Source organism: Microcaecilia unicolor, chromosome 12 (genome assembly GCF_901765095.1).
Source record: "Microcaecilia unicolor chromosome 12, aMicUni1.1, whole genome shotgun sequence".
Taxonomy (NCBI): Eukaryota; Metazoa; Chordata; class Amphibia; order Gymnophiona; family Siphonopidae; genus Microcaecilia; species Microcaecilia unicolor.
Window position 1 is genome coordinate 16759246 of NC_044042.1, and position 21822 is coordinate 16781067.

Genomic DNA, 21822 nt, shown 5'->3' on the forward strand with positions numbered 1-21822 from the left:
CCTCCAAGCCACATATCTGGCAGGCGTAAACAACAGTCTGGCCGACAGACTGAGCCGGATTATGCAACCTCACGAGTGGTCGCTCAACTCCAGAGTGGTGCGCCAGATCTTCCAAGCGTGGGGCACCCCCTTGGTGGATCTCTTCGCATCTCGAGTGAACCACAAAGTCCCTCAGTTCTGCTCCAGGCTTCAGGCCCCCGGCAGACTGGCATCGGATGCCTTCCTCCTGGATTGGGGGGAAGGCCTCCTGTATGCTTATCCTCCCATCCCTCTGGTGGGGAAGACTTTGTTGAAACTCAAGCAAGACCGAGGCACCATGATTCTGATTGCTCCTTTTTGGCCGCATCAGATCTGGTTCCCTCTTCTTCTGGAGTTATCCTCCGAAGAACCGTGGAGATTGGAGTGTTTTCCGACCCTCATCACGCAGGACGAAGGGGCTCTTCTGCATCCCAGCCTCCGGTCCCTGGCTCTCACGGCCTGGATGTTGAGAGAGTAGACTTTGCCTCTTTGGGTCTGTCAGAGGGTGTCTCCCGCATCTTGCTTGCTTCCAGGAAAGATTCCACTAAGAGGAGTTACTTCTTTCTGTGGAGGAGGTTTGCCGTCTGGTGTGACAGCAATGCCCTAGCTCCTCGCTCTTGTCCTACACAGACCCTGCTTGAATACCTTCTGCACTTGTCTGAGTCTGGTCTCAAGACCAACTCTGTAAGAGTTCACCTTAGCGCAATCAGTGCATACCATTACCATGTGGAAGGTAAGCCGATCTCAGGACAGCCTTTAGTTGTTCGCTTCATGAGAGGTTTGCTTTTGTCAAAGCCCCCTGTCAAGCCTCCTACAGTGTCATGGGATCTCAATGTCATTCTCACCCAGCTGATGAAACCTCCTTTTGAGCCACTGAATTCCTGCCATCTGAAGTACTTGACCTGGAAGGTCATTTTCTTGGTGGCAGTTACTTCAGCTCGTAGAGTCAGTGAGCTTCAGGCCCTGGTAGCCCAGGCCCCTTACACCAAATTTCATCATAACAGAGTAGTCCTCCGCACTCACCCTAAGTTCTTGCCAAAGGTCGTGTCGGAGTTCCATCTGAACCAGTCAATTGTCTTGCCAATATTCTTTCCCCGTCCTCATTCCTGCCCTGCTGAACGTCAGCTGCACACATTGGACTGCAAGAGAGCATTGGCCTTCTATCTGGAGCGGACACAGCCCAACAGACAGTCCGCCCAATTGTTTGTTTCTTTTGATCCCAATAGGAGGGGAGTGGCTGTAGGGAAACGCACCATATCCAATTGGCTAGCAGATTGCATTTCCTTCACTTACGCCCAGGCGGGGCTGGCTCTTGAGGGTCATGTCATGGCTCATAATGTTAGAGCCATGGCTGCGTCGGTAGCCCACTTGAAGTCAGCCTCCATTGAAGAAATTTGCAAAGCTGCGACGTGGTCTTCTGTCCACACATTCACATCTCATTACTGTCTGCAGCAGGATACCCGACGCGACAGTCGGTTCGGGCAGTCAGTTCTTCAGAACCTGTTTGGGCTTTAGGATCCAACTCCACCCCCCGAGGGCCCTGTTTGTTCTGTTCCAGGCTGCACTCTCAGTTAGTTGGTAAATTTTTTAGGTCAATCTCAGTTATGTCCTCGCCGTTGCGAGGCCCAATTGACCATGGTTGTTGTTTTGAGTGAGCCTGGGGGCTAGGGATACCCCATCAGTGAGAACAAGCAGCCTGCTTGTCCTCGGAGAAAGCGAATGCTACATACCTGTAGAAGGTATTCTCCGAGGACAGCAGGCTGATTGTTCTCACAAACCCGCCCGCCTCCCCTTTGGAGTTGAGTCTTCCCTTGTTTCTCTTTTGCTACAATACGAGACTGGCCGGCTCGAGCCGGTTTCGGGCGGGAAGACGGCCGCGCATGCGCGGCGCGCACGGGCGCTAGCAAAGGACTTTGCTAGGAAGATTCCGATTGGAGGGGCTGCCGTGGACGTCACCCATCAGTGAGAACAATCAGCCTGCTGTCCTCGGAGAATACCTTCTACAGGTATGTAGCATTCGCTTTGTTATTCGAAACTTCTTTTCTACTGAAACAAATGGTCACTGTCTTGATCTCATCTTCTCCTCCAACTGTTCACCCTCTAGTTTCCTTGCCCTGATCTTCCCTTCTCTGATCACCATCTTATAACTTTCACACTTAAATCTCCTCCCTCCCAGTCCCGTCCTATCTTATCTAATTTATCTAGGAATCTTCACGATATTGACCCTTCATCTCTATCCTCCCATGTTTCAAACATCCTCTCTACTGTGGCACCATCCACGTCTATCAATGAGGCTGTTTCTTCTTACAACAATACTCTATCCTCTGCCTTAGACACTCTTGCACCTTTGATGACCCGCCCTGTAAGGCGTACAAAACCCCAACCTTGGCTGACTTCTAATATCCGCTACCTACGTTCCTGTACCCGCTCCGCCGAACGCCTCTGGCGGAAATCTCAGGCCCTTGCTGATTTCTTACAATTTAAGTTCATGCTGATCTCCTTCCAATCTGCTCTTTTACGTGCCAAACAGGATTATTATATCCAACTGACCAACTCTCTTGGCTCTAATCCTCGACTTCTCTTCACCACATTGAACTCTCTCCTCAAGGTGCCCCCTCCCCCAACTCCCCTTTCATTATCTCCTCAGACCCTTGCTGAATTCTTTCACAACAAGGTTCAAAAGATAAACCTTGCTTTCTCTACCTCACCACCTCTCCCTCCACTAGTCCGTTCCCCTCTCTCTCCTTCCCCTCATTCCCTTTCCTCCTTTCCTGAAGTTACTATTGAGGAAACTACACTTCTCCTTTCTTCCTCAAAATGTACCACCTGTTCCTCTGATCCCATTCCCACCCACCTTCTTAATGCCATCTCTCCTGCTCTTATTCCTTTTATCTGTCACATTCTCAACCTCTCACTTTCCACTGCGACTGTCCCTGCTGCCTTTAAACATGCTGTGGTCACACCTCTCCTTAAGAAGCCTTCACTCGAGGGGGAAAAACAAGATGGCTGCCGCACCGGTCAGTTGCTGAGACGCTCTGTGAGAATTTGAGCTGAACTTTTTTCCTGTTCTTGAAATGCCTCATTCTAAGCGTAAAGGAGTGTTGAGATCAGCCCCTGCATCTACCTCAACCTCCTCACCGGCCCAAACATCTCTGGAACGTTTCTTCCCCGGGGCTTCCAGGCTTTTGCGGGGAGCGGATCCCATTGCGGGTGTGTCTGGAGAAGCGGACTCCCCGCCGGGAGAGGAAGTCTCCCTGTCTCCACCATCCGTCTCACTGATCCTTCCCAGCCCGGCGTCGAGGGCAGTCCTGGCGGGAAACCCCGTCGACCTTGGAGATACGTCGATAGGGGAATCCAGTGAGGACCCAGGCATGCAAGCGACGACTCGGGGTGCTGAGGGAAGTGCCTCTTCCACAGCGCAGACCTCGGAGGTGACTCTAAAAACGCTTAAGGTGATGTTGGACCAGATTACTATAACACTACAAAAGACGTCTGGTGATGTACTTAACCTTAATACTAAATTTGAAGAATTGCATAAAACTGTAGACTCTGTTAAAAATGATTTAACAACGCAAGTTCAAATATTACAAAAAGAAGTGGATATTTAAAAGACTTTAAAAGTGTGGTCGCTAAAGATTCTTTGGACATTTGACGTAAAATTGAACACATTGAAAATTTTAACAGGCGCCTAAATCTCCGCTTCCTGAATTTTCCTATAGTAGCGGGGGAAACTCTGATAGATACCTTTCGGAAATATATGATAGAAATTTTTAAAATTCCTCCAGAGGCAATACCCCCCGTAAATAAAATATATTCAATTCCTAGGTCTAGAAGTGGAGAATATGGCCCTGATAAAGATATTCCGGATTTACAAGATATTTCTGATATCCTGGAACAATCCTCGGATATTATAATGAACAGAGCTACAATGATAGTATCAATGGTTTTTGAGCATAAGTACATAAGTACATAAGTAGTGCCATACTGGGAAAGACCAAAGGTCCATCTAGCCCAGCATCCTGTCACCGACAGTGGCCAATCCAGGTCAAGGGCACCTGGCACGCTCCCCAAACGTAAAAACATTCCAGACAAGTTATACCTAAAAATGCGGAATTTTTCCAAGTCCATTTAATAGCGGTCTATGGACTTGTCCTTTAGGAATCTATCTAACCCCTTTTTAAACTCCGTCAAGCTAACCGCCCGTACCACGTTCTCCGGCAACGAATTCCAGAGTCTAATTACACGTTGGGTGAAGAAAATTTTTCTCCGATTCGTTTTAAATTTACCACACTGTAGCTTCAACTCATGCCCTCTAGTCCTAGTATTTTTGGATAGCGTGAACAGTCGCTTCACATCCACCCGATCCATTCCACTCATTATTTTATACACTTCTATCATATCTCCCCTCAGCCGTCTCTTCTCCAAGCTGAAAAGCCCTAGCCTTCTCAGCCTCTCTTCATAGGAAAGTCGTCCCATCCCCACTATCATTTTCGTCGCCCTTCGCTGTACCTTTTCCAATTCTACTATATCTTTTTTGAGATACGGAGACCAGTACTGAACACAATACTCCAGGTGCGGTCGCACCATGGAGCGATACAACGGCATTATAACATCCGCACACCTGGACTCCATACCCTTCCTAATAACACCCAACATTCTATTCGCTTTCCTAGCCGCAGCAGCACACTGAGCAGAAGGTTTCAGCGTATCATCGACGACGACACCCAGATCCCTTTCTTGATCCGTAACTCCTAACGCGGAACCTTGCAAGACGTAGCTATAATTCGGGTTCCTCTTACCCACATGCATCACTTTGCACTTGTCAACATTGAACTTCATCTGCCACTTGCACGCCCATTCTCCCAGTCTCGCAAGGTCCTCCTGTAATCGTTCACATTCCTCCTGCGACTTGACGACCCTGAATAATTTTGTGTCATCGGCGAATTTAATTACCTCACTAGTTATTCCCATCTCTAGGTCATTTATAAATACATTAAAAAGCAACGGACCCAGCACAGACCCCTGCGGGACCCCACTAACTACCCTCCTCCACTGAGAATACTGGCCACGCAATCCTACTCTCTGCTTCCTATCTTTCAACCAGTTCTTAATCCATAATAATACCCTACCTCCGATTCCATGACTCTGCAATTTCTTCAGGAGTCTTTCGTGCGGCACTTTGTCAAATGCCTTCTGAAAATCCAGATATACAATATCAACCGGCTCCCCATTGTCCACATGTTTGCTTACCCCCTCAAAAAAATGCATTAGATTGGTGAGGCAAGACTTCCCTTCACTAAATCCGTGCTGACTTTGTCTCATCAGTCCATGTTTTTGTATATGCTCTGCAATTTTATTCTTAATAATAGCCTCCACCATCTTGCCCGGCACCGACGTCAGACTCACCGGTCTATAATTTCCCGGATCTCCTCTGGAACCCTTCTTAAAAATCGGAGTAACATTGGCTACCCTCCAGTCTTCCGGTACTACACTCGATTTTAGGGACAGATTGCATATTTCTAACAGTAGCTCCGCAAGTTCATTTTTTAGTTCTATTAATACTCTGGGATGAATACCATCAGGTCCCGGTGATTTACTACTCTTCAGCTTGCTGAACTGACCCATTACATCCTCCAAGGTTACAGAGAATTTGTTTAGTTTCTCCGACTCCCCCGCTTCAAATATTCTTTCCGGCACCGGTGTCCCCCCCAAATCCTCCTCGGTGAAGACCGAAGCAAAGAATTCATTTAATTTCTCCGCTACGGCTTTGTCCTCCTTGATCGCCCCTTTAACACCATTTTCGTCCAGCGGCCCAACCGACTCTTTGGCCGGTTTCCTGCTTTTAATGTATCTAATAAAATTTTTACTATGTATTTTTGCTTCCAACGCTAATTTCTTCTCAAAGTCCTTTTTTGCCCTCCTTATCTCCGCTTTGCATTTGGCTTGGCATTCCTTATGATCTATCCTGTTACTTTCAGTTGGTTCTCTTCTCCACTTTCTGAAGGATTGTTTTTTGGCTCTAATGATTTCCTTTATCTTACTGTTTAGCCACGCCGGCTGACGTTTAGTCTTTTTTCCCTTTTTTCTAATACGTGGAATATATTTGTCCTGAACCTCCAGGATGGTGTTTTTAAACAGCATCCACGCCTGATGCAAGTTTTTTACTCTGCGAGCTGCTCCTTTCAGTCTTTTTTTCACCATTTTTCTCATTTTGTCGTAATCACCTTTTCTATAGTTAAACGCTAGCGTACTTGATTTCCTAGTTTCACTTCCTTCAATGCCAATATCAAAACCGATCATATTATGATCACTGTTATCAAGCGGCCCTCGTATCGTTACCCCCTGCACTAGATCTGAGCACCACTAAGGACTAAGTCTAGTATTTTTCCTTCTCTTGTCGGCTCCTGAACTAGCTGTTCCATGAAGCTGTCCTTGATTTCATCAAGAAATCTTATGTCCCTTGCGTGTACAGATGTTACATTAACCCAGTCTATATACGGGTAATTGAAATCCCCCATTATTATTGTGTTGCCCAGTTTGTTTGCGTCCCTGATTTCCTTTAACATTTCCGCATCCGTCTGTTCGTCCTGGCCAGGCGGACGGTAGTACACTCCTATCACTATCCTTTTCCCCTTTGCACATGGAATTTCAATCCACAGTGATTCCAAGGAGTGTTTTGTTTCCTGCAGAATTTTCAATCTATTTGATTCAAGGCTCTCGTTAATATACAATGCTACCCCTCCACCAATCCGATTCACCCTATCACTACGATATAATTTGTACCCCGGTATGACAGTGTCCCACTGGTTATCCTCCTTCCACCAGGTCTCAGAGATGCCTATTATATCTAATTTTTCATTTAGTGCAATATATTCCAACTCCCCCATCTTATTTCTTAGGCTCCTGGCATTCGCATATAGACATTTCAAACTATGTTTGTTGTTCCTAAGTACATCATGCTTAGTACTTGACAGTATTAATTGGCAATCTTTTGTCTGATTTTTATTGTTATTTAAAGATACCCGATCTACTACAATCTCTTTTGCAACCTCACTATCAGGATACTCTATCTTCCCTGTTATGGTGATATCTTTGAAAGATACCTTATCCCGAACCATGCTCTTTTGAGCGACTGTCGGCCTTCCCCCCATTTCTAGTTTAAAAGCTGCTCTATCTCCTTCTTAAACGCCGATGCCAGCAGCCTGGTCCCACTCTGGTTAAGATGGAGCCCATCCTTTCGGAATAGGCTCCCCCTTCCCCAGAATGTTGCCCAGTTCCTAACAAATCTAAAGCCCTCCTCCCTGCACCATCGTCTCATCCACGCATTGAGACTCTGGAGCTCTGCCTGTCTCTTGGGCCCTGCGCGTGGCACAGGTAGCATTTCAGAAAATGCTACCCTGGAGGATCTGGATTTCAGCTTTCTACCTAAGAGCCTAAATTTAGCTTCCAGAACCTCTCTCCCACATTTTCCTATGTCATTAGTACCCACATGTACCAAGACAGCCGTCTCCTCCCCAGCACTATATAAAATCCTATCTAGGTGACGCGTGAGGTCCGCCACCTTCGCACCAGGCAGGCAAGTCACCAGGCGATCCTCACGTCCACCAGCCACCCAGCTATCTACAGTGGGGGAAATAAGTATTTGATCCCTTGCTGATTTTGTAAGTTTGCCCACTGACAAAGACATGAGCAGCCCATAATTGAAGGGTAGGTTATTGGTAACAGTGAGAGATAGCACATCACAAATTAAATCCGGAAAATCACATTGTGGAAAGTATATGAATTTATTTGCATTCTGCAGAGGGAAATAAGTATTTGATCCCCCACCAACCAGTAAGAGATCTGGCCCCTACAGACCAGGTAGATGCTCCAAATCAACTCGTTACCTGCATGACAGACAGCTGTCGGCAATGGTCACCTGTATGAAAGACACCTGTCCACAGACTCAGTGAATCAGTCAGACTCTAACCTCTACAAAATGGCCAAGAGCAAGGAGCTGTCTAAGGATGTCAGGGACAAGATCATACACCTGCACAAGGCTGGAATGGGCTACAAAACCATCAGTAAGACGCTGGGCGAGAAGGAGACAACTGTTGGTGCCATAGTAAGAAAATGGAAGAAGTACAAAATGACTGTCAATCGACAAAGATCTGGGGCTCCACGCAAAATCTCACCTCGTGGGGTATCCTTGATCATGAGGAAGGTTAGAAATCAGCCTACAACTACAAGGGGGGAACTTGTCAATGATCTCAAGGCAGCTGGGACCACTGTCACCACGAAAACCATTGGTAACACATTACGACATAACGGATTGCAATCCTGCAGTGCCCGCAAGGTCCCCCTGCTCCGGAAGGCACATGTGACGGCCCGTCTGAAGTTTGCCAGTGAACACCTGGATGATGCCGAGAGTGATTGGGAGAAGGTGCTGTGGTCAGATGAGACAAAAATTGAGCTCTTTGGCATGAACTCAACTCGCCGTGTTTGGAGGAAGAGAAATGCTGCCTATGACCCAAAGAACACCGTCCCCACTGTCAAGCATGGAGGTGGAAATGTTATGTTTTGGGGGTGTTTCTCTGCTAAGGGCACAGGACTACTTCACCGCATCAATGGGAGAATGGATGGGGCCATGTACCGTACAATTCTGAGTGACAACCTCCTTCCCTCCGCCAGGGCCTTAAAAATGGGTCGTGGCTGGGTCTTCCAGCACGACAATGACCCAAAACATACAGCCAAGGCAACAAAGGAGTGGCTCAGGAAGAAGCACATTAGGGTCATGGAGTGGCCTAGCCAGTCACCAGACCTTAATCCCATTTAAAACTTATGGAGGGAGCTGAAGCTGCGAGTTGCCAAGCGACAGCCCAGAACTCTTAATGATTTAGAGATGATCTGCAAAGAGGAGTGGACCAAAATTCCTCCTGACATGTGTGCAAACCTCATCATCAACTACAGAAGACGTCTGACCGCTGTGCTTGCCAACAAGGGTTTTGCCACCAAGTATTAGGTCTTGTTTGCCAGAGGGATTAAATACTTATTTCCCTCTGCAGAATGCAAATAAATTCATATACTTTCCACAATGTGATTTTCCGGATTTAATTTGTGATGTGCTATCTCTCACTGTTACCAATAACCTACCCTTCAATTATGGGCTGCTCATGTCTTTGTCAGTGGGCAAACTTACAAAATCAGCAAGGGATCAAATACTTATTTCCCCCACTGTATATGCCTAATGATCGAATCACCAGGATCATAACAATATTTTGAGGCTTTATTTTAAAAATCTCAAAGCTCAATTTTATGGTTCTAAGATCTGGATTTATCCAGACGTCACTAAAATGACTCAACAAAAAAGGAAACAGTTTTTGGCTATGAAGCAGAGGACAATAGATATAGGAGCCTCCTTTTTTCTCGCATATCCATGCAAGTGTATAGATAAACTTGGTCAAACAAAATACACTTTCTTTTCACCGGACCAACTTAAATCGTTTTTGGAACTGAAACAAGTGAAATGAATATATCCTGGAATAATGCAGCTTTTTCCTATAAATTTGATAATTTTTCCTGTATTACTTCTCTAACTCTTTTTCCCCCCCGCACATGACTTGTGGTCTAAGAAAGGTTTCAAATTACTATGACTGACTGTACAAACACTTTAATTTGATTCTTGAAGGATAAATGATGATAAATAAGATATGGAAAGTGTTTGGAATACCTTTATAATGTTTTGACCCTGTATTTCTGAACAAGGTTATCCTTGAGTATTGTAATTAAAATTATAAATAAAGAATTAAAAAAAATTAAAAAAAAAGAAGCCTTCACTCGACCCTGCTTGTCCTTCTAATTACCGACCCATCTCCCTCCTTCCTTTTCTCTCCAAATTACTTGAGCGTGCTGTTCACCACCGATGCCTTGATTTTCTCTCCTCACATGCTATTCTTGACCCACTACAATCTGGTTTTCGCCCTCTCCACTCAACCGAATGCGCTTACTAAAGTCTCCAATGACCTATTACTGGCTAAATCCAGAGGTCAATATTCCATCCTCATTGTTCTTGATCTTTCCGCTGCTTTTGACACTGTCGATCACAGCATACTTCTCGATACCCTGTCCTCACTTGGATTCCAGGGCTGTGTCCTTCCCTGGTGCTCTTCCTACCTCTCCCTCCGCACCTTTAGTGTTCACTCTGGTGGATCCTCTTCTACTTCTATCCCTTTGCCTGACGGCGTACCTCAGGGTTCTGTTCTTGGTCCCCTCCTCTTTTCTATCTACACTTCTTCCCTTGGTTCATTAATCTCATCCCATGGTTTTTCCTACCATCTCTATGCTGATGACTCCCAAATCTACCTTTCTACCCCTGATATCTCACCTTGCATCCAAACCAAAGTTTCAGCATGCTTGTCTGACATTGCTGTCTGGATGTCTCAATGCCACCTGAAATTAAATATGACCAAAACCGAGCTTCTCATTTTCCCCCCCAAACCCACCTCCCCGCTCCCCCCGTTTTCTATTTCTGTTGATGGCTCTCATTCTCCTCAGCTCGAAACCTTGGGGTCATCTTTGACTCTTCTCTCTCCTTCTCTGCTCATATCCAGCAGATTGCCAAGACCTGTCGTTTCTTTCTTTACAACATCCGTAAAATCCGCCCCTTTCTTTCCGAGCACTCTACCAAAACCCTCATCCACACCCTTGTCACCTCTCGTTTAGACTACTGCAATCTGCTTCTTGCTGACCTCCCACTTAGTCACCTCTCCCCTCTCCAGTCGGTTCAAAACTCTGCTGCCCGTCTCATCTTCTGCCAGGGTCGCTTTACTCATACTACCCCTCTCCTCAAGACCCTTCACTGGCTCCCTATCCGTTTTCGCATCCTGTTCAAACTTCTTCTACTAACCTATAAATGTACTCACTCTGCTGCTCCCCAGTATCTCTCCACACTCGTCCTTCCCTACACCCCTTCTCGTGCACTCCGCTCCATGGATAAATCCTTCTTATCTGTTCCCTTCTCCACTACTGCCAACTCCAGACTTCGCGCCTTCTGTCTCGCTGCACCCTACGCCTGGAATAAACTTCCTGAGCCCCTACGTCTTGCCCCATCCTTGGCCACCTTTAAATCTAGACTGAAAGCCCACCTCTTTAACATTGCTTTTGACTCGTAACCACTTGTAACCACTCGCCTCCACCTACCCTCCTCTCTTCCTTCCCGTTCACATTAATTGATTTGATTTGCTTACTTTATTTATTTTTTGTCTATTAGATTGTAAGCTCTTTGAGCAGGGACTGTCTTTCTTCTATGTTTGAGCAGCGCTGCGTACGCCTTGTAGCGCTATAGAAATGCTAAATAGTAGTAGTAGTAGTAGTACTGAAACATCCACTGATCATGTATTTTATGAAAACATCACTTGCACTTTAAGTCTTGATCCAAACAAAATGTTTGAGACCGGATAAAAATCCTCAAAATGTCACCAAATCACTTCCATTATCTTCAACTCTTGAACGTGGCTGAGAGATCTCCGCTACATCTTCACGTTAATCACATGTAAGGAAAGTAAATAAAAGCAAGAGAAAAAGGAAACCGATATGGTTCTCCAAGCAAGTGGCTGAGAAAATAAAGGCTAAAGAGTTGGCGTTCCAGAAATACAGAAAAACTCAAGAAAAGGAACACGGGGAGGAATACCGGATGAAACGGAAAGAAGCCAAGAAAGAGATATGTCTGGCGAAAGCACAAGCGGAAGAACAAATGGCTAGAAAGGTAAGAAGGGGTGACAAAAATTTCTTCAGGTATATTAGTGAAAGGAGAATGACTAAAAAAGGGAATTGTGAGACTAAAAGATACTGCGAAACGATATGTGGATAATGATGAAGAAAAAGCAAATTTGCTAAATAGATACTTTTGTTCTGTTTTCACAGAAGAAAATCCTGGAGAAGGACCGCGATGGACTGGAAAAAGTACAAATGAGAATGAAGTGGATAGAGCACTGTTTACGGAAGAGAGTGTGTATGAACAACTTGAAAAGCTAAAGGTGGACAAAGCCATGGGACCGGACGGGATCCACCCCAGGATATAGAGGGAGCTCAGAGAGGTTCTGGCGGGTCCTCTTAAAGATTTGTTTAATATATCCTTGCAGACGGGAGAGGTTCTGAGGCATTGGAGAACAGTGGATGTGGTTCCTCTTCACAAAAGTGGTGATAGGGAAGAAGCTGGAAACTACAGGCCGGTAAGCCTCACTTCGGTTATTGGAAAATTAATGGAAGCGATGCTGAAGGAAAGGATAGTGAATTTCCTGGAAGACAATAAGTTGCAAGATCCCAGACAACATGTTTTTACCAAGGGGAAATCGTGCCAAACGAATCTCATTGAATTCTTTGATTGGGTGACCAGAGAATTGAATCAGGGACGAGCTATAGACGTAATCTACTTAGATTTCAGCAAAGCTTTTGACACGGTTCCCCACAGGATGCTCTTGAATAAACTGGATGAGCTGAAGATAGGACCCGAAGTGGTGAACTGGATTAGGAACTGGTTGATGGACAGACGCCAGAGGGTGGTGGTTAATGGAATTCGCTCGGAGGAGGAAAAGGTGAGTAGTGGAGTGCCTCAAGGATCCGTGCTGAGGCATATAGTTGTGAGTAACATTGCTGAAGGGTTAGAAGGTAAAGTTTGCCTATTTGCGGATGATACTAAGATCTGTAACAGAGTGGACACCCGGGAGTGAGTGGAAAACATGAAAAAAGATCTGAGGAAGCTAGAAGAATGGTCTAAGGTTTGGCAATTAAAATTCAATGCGAAGAAATGCAAAGTGATGCACTTAGGGAATAGAAATCCACGGGAGACATATGTGTTAGGCAGTGAGAGTCTGATAGCTACGGACGGGGAGAAGGATCTTGGAGTGATAGTATCTGAGGATTTGAAGGCGACGAAACAGTGTGACAAGGCGGTAGCCGTAGCTAGAAGGTTGTTAGGCTGTATAGAGAGAAGTGTGAAAAGCAGAAGAAAGGGGGTGTTGATGCCCCTGTATAAGTCGTTGGTGAGGCCCCACCTGGAGTATTGTGTTCAGTTTTGGAGGCCGTATCTTGCTAAGGATGTAAAAAGAATTGAAGCGGTGCAAAGAAAAGCTACGAGAATGGTATAGGATTTGCTTTGCAAGACGTATGAGGAGAGACTTGCTGACCTAAACATGTAAACTCTGGAGGAAAGGGGTGATATGATACAGACGTTCAAATATTTGAAAGATATTAATCTGCAAACGAACCTTTTCCGGAGATGCGAAGGTGGTAGAACGAGAGGACATGAAATGAGATTGAAGGGGGGCAGACTCAAGAAAAATGTCAGGAAGTATTTTTTCACAGAGAGAGTAGTGGATGCTTGGAATGCCCTCCCGTGGGAGGTGGTGGAAGAGAAAACGGTAACGGAATTCAAACATGCGTGGGATAAACATAAAGGAATCCTGTTCAGAAGGAATGGATCCTCAGGAGCTTAGCCAAGATTGGGTGGCAGAGCTAGTGGTGGGAGGCGGGACTGGTGGTTTGGAGGCGGGGATAGTGCTGGGCAGACTTATACGGTCTGTGCCAGAGCCGGTGGTGGGAGGCAGGGCTGGTGGATGGGAGGCGGGGATAGTGTTGGGCAGACTTATATGGTCTGTGCCCTGAAGAGGACAGGTACAAATCAAGGTAGGGTATACACAAAAAGTAGCACATATGAGTTGATCTTGTTGGGCAGACTAGATGGACCATGCAGGTCTTTTTCTGCAGTCATCTACTATGTTACTATGTAACATTAGTACATTGACGGAATATATAGTGACTGAAAATAAGTAAACAAACAAACTGCAGGCTCTTCTGTAGCAGGGGCATAGCTACGTGGGGACATGGGCCCCCACAGATTACACCCTGGTCCCCTCTACATTTGACCCGCCGCCGCATCAGGTACCTTGTTTGCTGGCGGGGATCCCCAAACCCCGCCAGCCGAAGAGTCTTCAGCGCCGGTCGACTCCGGCGCCTTCGTTCTCTGATCATTCTGTTTCTGACGCCTTACATCCTGCACTGTGCATGTAGCCAAGGCGTCAGAAACAGATGATCACACAACGAAGGTACCAGAATCGACCAGCACTGAAGAAGACTCTTTGGCTGGTGGGGATTGGGGACCCCTGCCAGCAAACAAGGTACCTGATGGAGCAGAGGTGACAGAGGGGGTCCAAAGTGGGGGGGGGGGGGGTCGGCGGCGGGGGGAGGCAGCTAAACAGTGCCCCCACCTCGGGCTCTGGCCCCCCTCCCACCGAGGTCTGGTTACGCCCCTGTAATCTGTAGAGAGCCCTTTCTGGTGCAGTCAGATAATGGGATAATAATACATCTGTTACATTTTTGCTCAAGGTGGTTTCCCCATTTCACTTGTACTGGGCAATTTAACTCATTGTTTAGGAAGGGATTATTCCATCAAGCTCCATCTTTTGGATATTTGTTGAGTCTGCTTTAGTGTCTGAAGCTCACCAGTCCTTTCTGCAGATTGGATTATCTATTCAGTGAAAATGCAAAAGAAAAAGCAGCTTCCAAGGCTTTGGTAGCTTATTGGATCAAAGAGACAATAGGTGTACTTGTATTTCTAAGGGATTACTGGTTCTTGCAAATATCTGTCTTCCTAGGCATGACATAGATTAGACTCTGCAGCAGAGATTTGTAGAGCAGACTCTTTATCTTCTCTTCATTCCTTCACAAAACATAATAGACTAGACATGCAGGCCAAAGAGGAGGAGATCTTTGAGATAAATGTCTTGAAGACAGCCTGTCAGTTTTCCAACCATTCTGAGGGAGCTGCTTGGGCATATCCCAGGAGTCTGGACTAGTCTGGTGGGACCATAAGTAAGGAGAAGTTTGGTCTTACCTAACAATTATTTTTCTTTGAGTCCCACCAGACCAGTCTAGAACCCAACCCACTTGCATTATTATTCAACTCACCTATCTGCAAAGTGGATAATTTTGAGTAGTAGAATTATTCCTTATATATTATAGTTTATATGGCTGAGGTTGCCATGTTTGTTAAATTTTTGATTGGGAGGATGGGTCAATTGGCTTTGTCAGTTTTCGGGACAGTGTTAGTTCTGTTCTTTGGTACAGGTATATTGGAGTGGTGAGCCTTCACAGGACCCTATATAGGGTCTTGTAAGAAAATCTGTGCTTCTCTGTCTCTCTGCTGGTAGGTGATCATAAACCCAGGTAGCTGGACTGGTATGGCAGTACTCAAGGAAAGGAAATTAGCAGGTAAAACCAAATGTCTCCTAGGTTCGCATTTTTTAAACTATACACATTATTTTGAAGGAGAAAGTATCCAAAGTAAAAGCAGATGAAAATTTCTATGGATATTTTTTCCTGGGACCGTTTTGAAAGGGAAAGTACCTGGTTAAGTTTAGACTAACTATTTATGCAGTTGGGCATCTAATTAAATTTAACTGGGCAGCATTAAATATTAATGTCCTCCATCTAAATTAAAACTTTGGTCTGGAATGCTCCAATTGCTGTGTTCAGGTAATTGTATACATTTTGTCTGGCCATCAAAGTCTATGCAGCCAGCAGAGAGAATTTATAAAGTTCAGATTGCTCTCCTAGGTGTAATTTGCCTGTTTAATTCGAAGTGGACTAAGGGTAAGAAGTCTTGCTGGCAGAAGTGGTGGTGGTAGGGGGAAACCAACTCAGCAATAGCAACTGAGATAATGCCTATGATTTGTCTGGTAAAGTTACCTAGAAAAATTATTTGAATATTGGTCTCTAAGGGGCTCTTTTACTAAGCCGCAGCAAAAAGTGACCAGTGGCAGTGCGAATGCGTCTTTTGGGCACGCGCCAGGCCAGTTTTTACTGCGTCCTGGAGAAAGGGCGTTTTTAAGGGGCTGGAAAATGGATGTGTGGCAAAATAAAAACCAGTACGCGCCCATTTTTTGCCTGAGACCTTACCGCCACCCATTGACTTATCGGTAAGGTCTCACACGTTACCTTGGTGGTAGGCATGCAGCACGCACCCACTGCTGTTTACCACTGGGTAAATGCCACGTGGTAGAAAATTTTTTTGTTGTGTTTTCAGCGCATGCCAAATTCAGAATTACAGCCTGGGGCACATGATAGCTTGGCAGTAATGCCGATTTGACACATGCTGAACGTGAGTAAGCCCTTACGTGCCTTTTTAAAAGGGCCCATAAAAGTCTAATGAACAGAAAGTGACATCAGGACAATCCAGATCTATTACACAGCATTTGCCTAATAGGTCATTTGGCTAATCCAGCTTTTACTTCAATGCTATTTTTCCTGTATGTGAGACGGCTGTTTTTTTTTTAATTAAAGAAATGGGGAGTTAGTTATTCCCAGTCACTAAACTTCAAGAAGAAAATAAGAATGTTTCCAGAATCCAAGTTAATGTCTTTTATCTAATTTGCACGTGTATATGTTCTGTGTATATATCTTATGTAATTTTAAGAGTTAAAATATTTTAAACAGGGAACAATTCAAGGACTTTTAGATGAAAAGGACCATCTTGAGAAAACAGTTAAAATATTACAAGAAAATGAAAAAGAATTACAAGATATTACCCAGATCCGAGAGGTTTGTAAATATATATTTATATATATATGTACTGTATATATGGATTGCCCAGCAGCTTCCTACATTTTCCTTTGGACTTTCAGCTCAGTCATAACCAAATTCCAGTAAGGGCAATTTGATAACTGCCTATGTAATTGCAACTTACGTGTGTAAGTGCACTACAAGCTATTCTATAAAGTAGCGTGTACGTGCATTCGTGTGTAACCACAAGGGCCTGTATATAGGGGCAAAACATGGGCAGGATATTGTCACGTCTCCTACTTACACTTATAATTTATAGATTAGTTTAAGTTACAAATGTGATATATGGCACTTAGGCACAAGCATTTATGCCTTCCATTTACCTGGTATAAATTAGGGCACCTAACATGCATACAGTTGCGGGTTTATGCCTGTATTCTATAACAGAATCTGTGCACACAGATACCATTATAGAATTGGCGCTCAGCAGTCGCTCTCAGGGCACCTAACATGTGACACCCAGTTACAGAATTGTCCTCATTGTGTCTGTGGAGCCATAGATCTTCATTCACAGCTATTTGTTTATTCGTTCTTGTATCCCACAGTTATTCAAACATGAGTTTTGGTTCAATGGGTTTTTCGTCTTATAGTAACATAGTAACATAGTAGATGACAGCAGAAAAAGACCTGCATGGTCCATCCAGTCTGCCCAACAAGATAAACTCATGTGTATACATTACCTTGATTTGTATCTGCCTTTTTCAGGGCACAGACCGTACAAGTCTGCCCAGCAATATTTCCCGCCTCCCAACCACCAGTCCCGCCTCCCATCACTGGCTCTGGCACAGACCGTATAAGTCTGCCCTCCACTATCCTCGCCTCCCAACCACCAAACTCTCTTCCCCCACCTGCTCCGCCACCCAATTTTGGCTAAGCTTCTGAGGATCCATTCCTACTGCACAGGATTCCTTTATGCATATCCCACGCATGTTTGAATTCCGTTACCGTTTTCATCTCCACCACCTCCCGCAGGAGGGCATTCCAAGCATCCACCACCCTCTCCGTGAAAAAATACTTCCTGACATCTTTTTTGAGTCTGCCCCCCTTCAATCTCATTTCATGTCCTCTCGTTCTACCGCCTTCCCATCTCCGGAAAAGATTTTTTTGCGGATTAATACCTTTCAAGTATTTGAACGTCTGTATCATATCACCCCTGTTCCTCCTTTCCTCCAGGGTATTGTAGGGCTATTTCCCTGTGAGCCTCACTCTGCTGATCTCAGCCTGTGTATACAACTATGTCAAGATGGAGTCTGTGAACTAAGACCCTGCACTTCAGTGACCAAGCAGATTCAACTTTCTGTTTGTACCAGAGCTCTGCTTGTGGTAAATAACTGGCAGGTCTGGAAAAAACTCAAGGATATGCAGTGGGCTACCTGACCCTTGCACCTCCCTGATGAGCTACAGGGGGTAAGGCCATGGTGCCAGCGAGTCTGATGAGAGACAGGAATGCATACCACAATGTAACAACTGGAAGATCAAAAAAAGGTTTTTCTTGCTCAGGGAAGGAGCTGGACAAGATCCTGATTGGTTGCTGTCTGGTCACCTGGGAATCAGGGGCCAGAGAGCGAAAAAACCAGAAGGAGAAGTACAAGGAGGACAGACAGAAGAAGAAAGAAAAGAAGAAAGGGAGAATTTGTCTGGTTCTACTGGAAGAAGGGTAGCTGAAAAGAAGACCAGCGGGACCTGAAGTGGTCCACAACCTTGTGAACTGACCATCTGAAGAAAGTACCTGTTGGTTCAGCTCTACCGGCCAGAGAGACTGTAATCCTGCATGCTGCAGAGAGCCTGTATTGTTTCCTAAGACGGGGACTCGCTGTAGAAAACAGCTGGAGTCTAAAAGGAAAAACCTGTGTCCACTTCATCTGAGAGACCACCTAGAGTCGGCTCGGTGAGGATTACAGAGATTTATTTCCTATAGTCGGGGATTAGCTAGTGGGTTCTTACCTCAGCAAAGGCGGGTTAGTCAGAACTTTGTGATCAGGAAGATGTGCTGCTAACTGTATTACTTCATGACCTAGTCAGTATTACTAATCAGGATTGTGTAATAACCTAGTAACCAGTGATATCAGTGTTTTAGTTAGACAATACATTCTACAGTTGCTTATCAGCATAAGGGAGCTACAATTGCACAGCTGAGCTGTAGTGTAGGGTGTATTATTCTATTTTCTTACCTGTATAATAAATTAATATATTTCACAGCAGTGACTTTACTTTTTTTGCAGTTCTCTCTAACAGAAGAAAAGTTCTGGTGTAGGCCCAGAACAGCCAGGTTCCTTTATAATATATAACCCCTGGACAGAGCTAGGAAGTTGGTTTAGCCAGACTCCTGTAAACGGAACCTGGGAATTGCTCATTGGGTAGCTTTGCCCAGCAGAGTTATTCATCCTATAAATGCTTACAGTATACATGTTCAGGTCAGCAAGTCTCTGCTCATACGTCTTGGAACGCAAATCCCATACCATTCTCGTAGCTTTTCTTTGCACCGCTTCCATTTTTTTAACATCCTTCACAAGGTACAGCCTCCAAAACTGAACTCCAGGTGGGGCCTCACCAACGACTTGTACAGGGGCATCAACACTTCCTTTCTTCTGCTGATCACACCTCTCTCTATACAGCCTAGCAACCTTCTCGCTTCGGCCACCGCCTTGTCACACTGTTTCGTCGCCTTCAGATTCTCGGATACTATCACCCCAAGATCCCTCTCCCCCTCAGTACCTATCAGACTCTCACCGCCTAACACATAAGTCTCTCGTGGGTTTCTACTCCCTAAATGCATCACTTTGCATTTCTTCGTATTGAATTTTAATCTTATATTGATCTCCCTTTGAGATTTACTTTACTAGCAACAGGCTTCTGGCGAGAAGACCCCCCTAATATTCAGCGCTATTTAACTGGTCAGAACAGCTGCAAAGCAGTTAAATTGCACTTAATTGGCTATCTGCCAATATTCAGCAGGGGATAACTGGTTATTCCCCTGCTGAATATCCCCGGCTAGCGGATAGCCAGTTATATCGGCCAATATAACCGACTATCTGCCGATTTTCAAACTGGGTTTCACAGCCGTATTTGGCTGCTGGAAAACCTGGTATATCTTTGGCCAGTTTAAAGATAATCGGCTAAGTCTGAATATTGACTTAGCTGGTTATCTTTAAACTATCCAAAAATAAACTGACTATTCAATGCCGGTCACTGGAAACAGTCCACATTGAATATCTGTGCTTACAGCTGACTCCCGCCGTCTGAATATCGGCCCCACAGTCATGCTTTTCTTTCAAGCTGGCAAAAGCATACTCTAAGCTAACCTGATGTCTTTTTTTATGGCTAATTTTGTTTTCATCACCTAGTAGATCATACAAGAAAGACCATCTGATCCCTGCTGCAGTTAGTAGCTTGAGTGCTTATATGATATTACTCCTTATTCAAGTTTTATTTGTTTCACATTTCTATCCCACCCATTAGTTAGGCAGGTTACAATAAAACATACACAATTAAGTTAATTTTTTTTTCCTTTTTGTTTTTTTACCATCCTGGCTAGAAGAACATACAAGTTCCCATATTAATACAGTATCTGTCGCTCCCCCAAAATGCTTACCTTAATGACTTGCCAGCAAGCTTTCTAATCTAAATAAGCTGTCAAAGTTGTTGAGGTTGTTGGCACAGCACCCACCCTCTTAAGTCTCTTTGGCCTTCCTGGATGATAACTAGTTACACCAATCTGTTGACTCCTACCCAGTTGGTTTATGGGCAGTTGTAGCCTGCTAGTACCAGTCCTGCTACACTTTTGCTTGCAGTGTTGCTAAGTTGTGTTTTCTTTATCTGCCACTTGTTTTCTCACTCTTATCTTGCCTTTCTGCTTTTGAAGAATGGAAAGGTGGGTTGTTTGAAATATTGCAAAATTCATATTGTATCTCTCCAAAGCATGCTTGAATTCTGTCACAACACTGGTTTCTATCTCCTCTCTTGGTAAGTCATCTTTCTGAGGACAAACAGGATAGAATATTCTTACAACTTGTTGACATCATCTGATGGAGTCTGTGTGGGAACGCTTCTAGCTTGTTTACCACAACGTTTTAGAGCATTGCACCTTGCATACATATGCTTTCCCATCTGCTACTGTCTCATGAGACCTAGCCAGTCTCGAATTTTCTGCAGAACATATCAGATGTGCTTATATTTATTTTTTGTTACATTTGTACCCCACGCTTTTCCCACTCATGGCAGGCTCAATGCGGCTTACATATTGTATACAGGTACTTAATTGTACCTGGGGCAATGAGGGTTAAGTGACTTGCCCAGAGTCACAAGGAGCTGCCTGTGCCTGAAGTGGGAATCGAACTCAGTTCCTCAGTTCCCCAGGACCAAAATCCACCACCCTAATCACTAGGCCACTCCTCCACTGTGTTCTTTATGACTTTATTGAGCTTGTGTGTAAGTTCTGTTGCTATTGTGTGGGGTCCACATTCCTGGTAGCACACCTTAGTTACATTTTCTGGCACCTTTCAAGTTTTTGTCATTGTCCTTGGTCTACTAGGTTTTCTTAGACCTCCAGCAACCAGCTGGGTAACGTTTTCCATAGTCAATTTATTTATACATTTTTTCTTATATTGTAAACAAGTTTTAGAAAGCTCCTTTCCTAAGAACTTGAAAACTTATCTATGTAAGAAATATTTACTGTGAAATTTACTGTGATGTTTGTTTTATGTTAATGAATCATAAAACTCTATACATTTCATAAGAAAATAAGCGTTGCCATACTGGGACAGATGCCCAGTATCCTTTTTCCAGCAGTGGCCAATCGAGGTCACAAGTACTTGGCAAGATCTCAGAACAGTAAAACAGATTTTATGCTGCTTATCCTAGAAATAAGCAGTGGATTTTCCAAAGCCCGTCTTAATAATGGCTTATGCATTTTTCTTATCCAAACCTTTTTTATATCCTGCTAAGCTAACTGCTTTTACCCCAGTCTCTGGCAGGAAATTCCGGAGTTTAATTACACAAGTGAAGAAATATTTTCTCCGAGGACAAGCAGTCCGTTGTATTCTCAGTTGTGGGTGATGTCATCCAGTGAAACCCGGTGCGGACGCTGACTAGTGAGTTGTAGAAATTTCTACCAGCGTCTCATTGCGCATGCACTGGTGCTTTCTTGCCTAATGCCTGAGCTTGGGTCCTTCGGTTTTTGTTTTTTCGTGGATCTGAGAGGACACGTCA

At 44.7% G+C, this 21822-nt stretch overlaps 1 protein-coding gene across 1 annotated transcript in view; it reads left to right on the forward strand.

The window, feature by feature from the left end:
• The window catches only part of LOC115482083 (synaptonemal complex protein 1-like), a 72312-nt gene that overhangs the window by 15142 nt on the left and 35348 nt on the right, over positions 1–21822 (forward strand). Inside the window, exon 3 of the mRNA XM_030221647.1 lies at positions 16489–16593. Within this exon, the coding sequence (XP_030077507.1) occupies positions 16489–16593 (105 nt within the window). The remainder of the gene's footprint in view (positions 1–16488; positions 16594–21822) is intronic.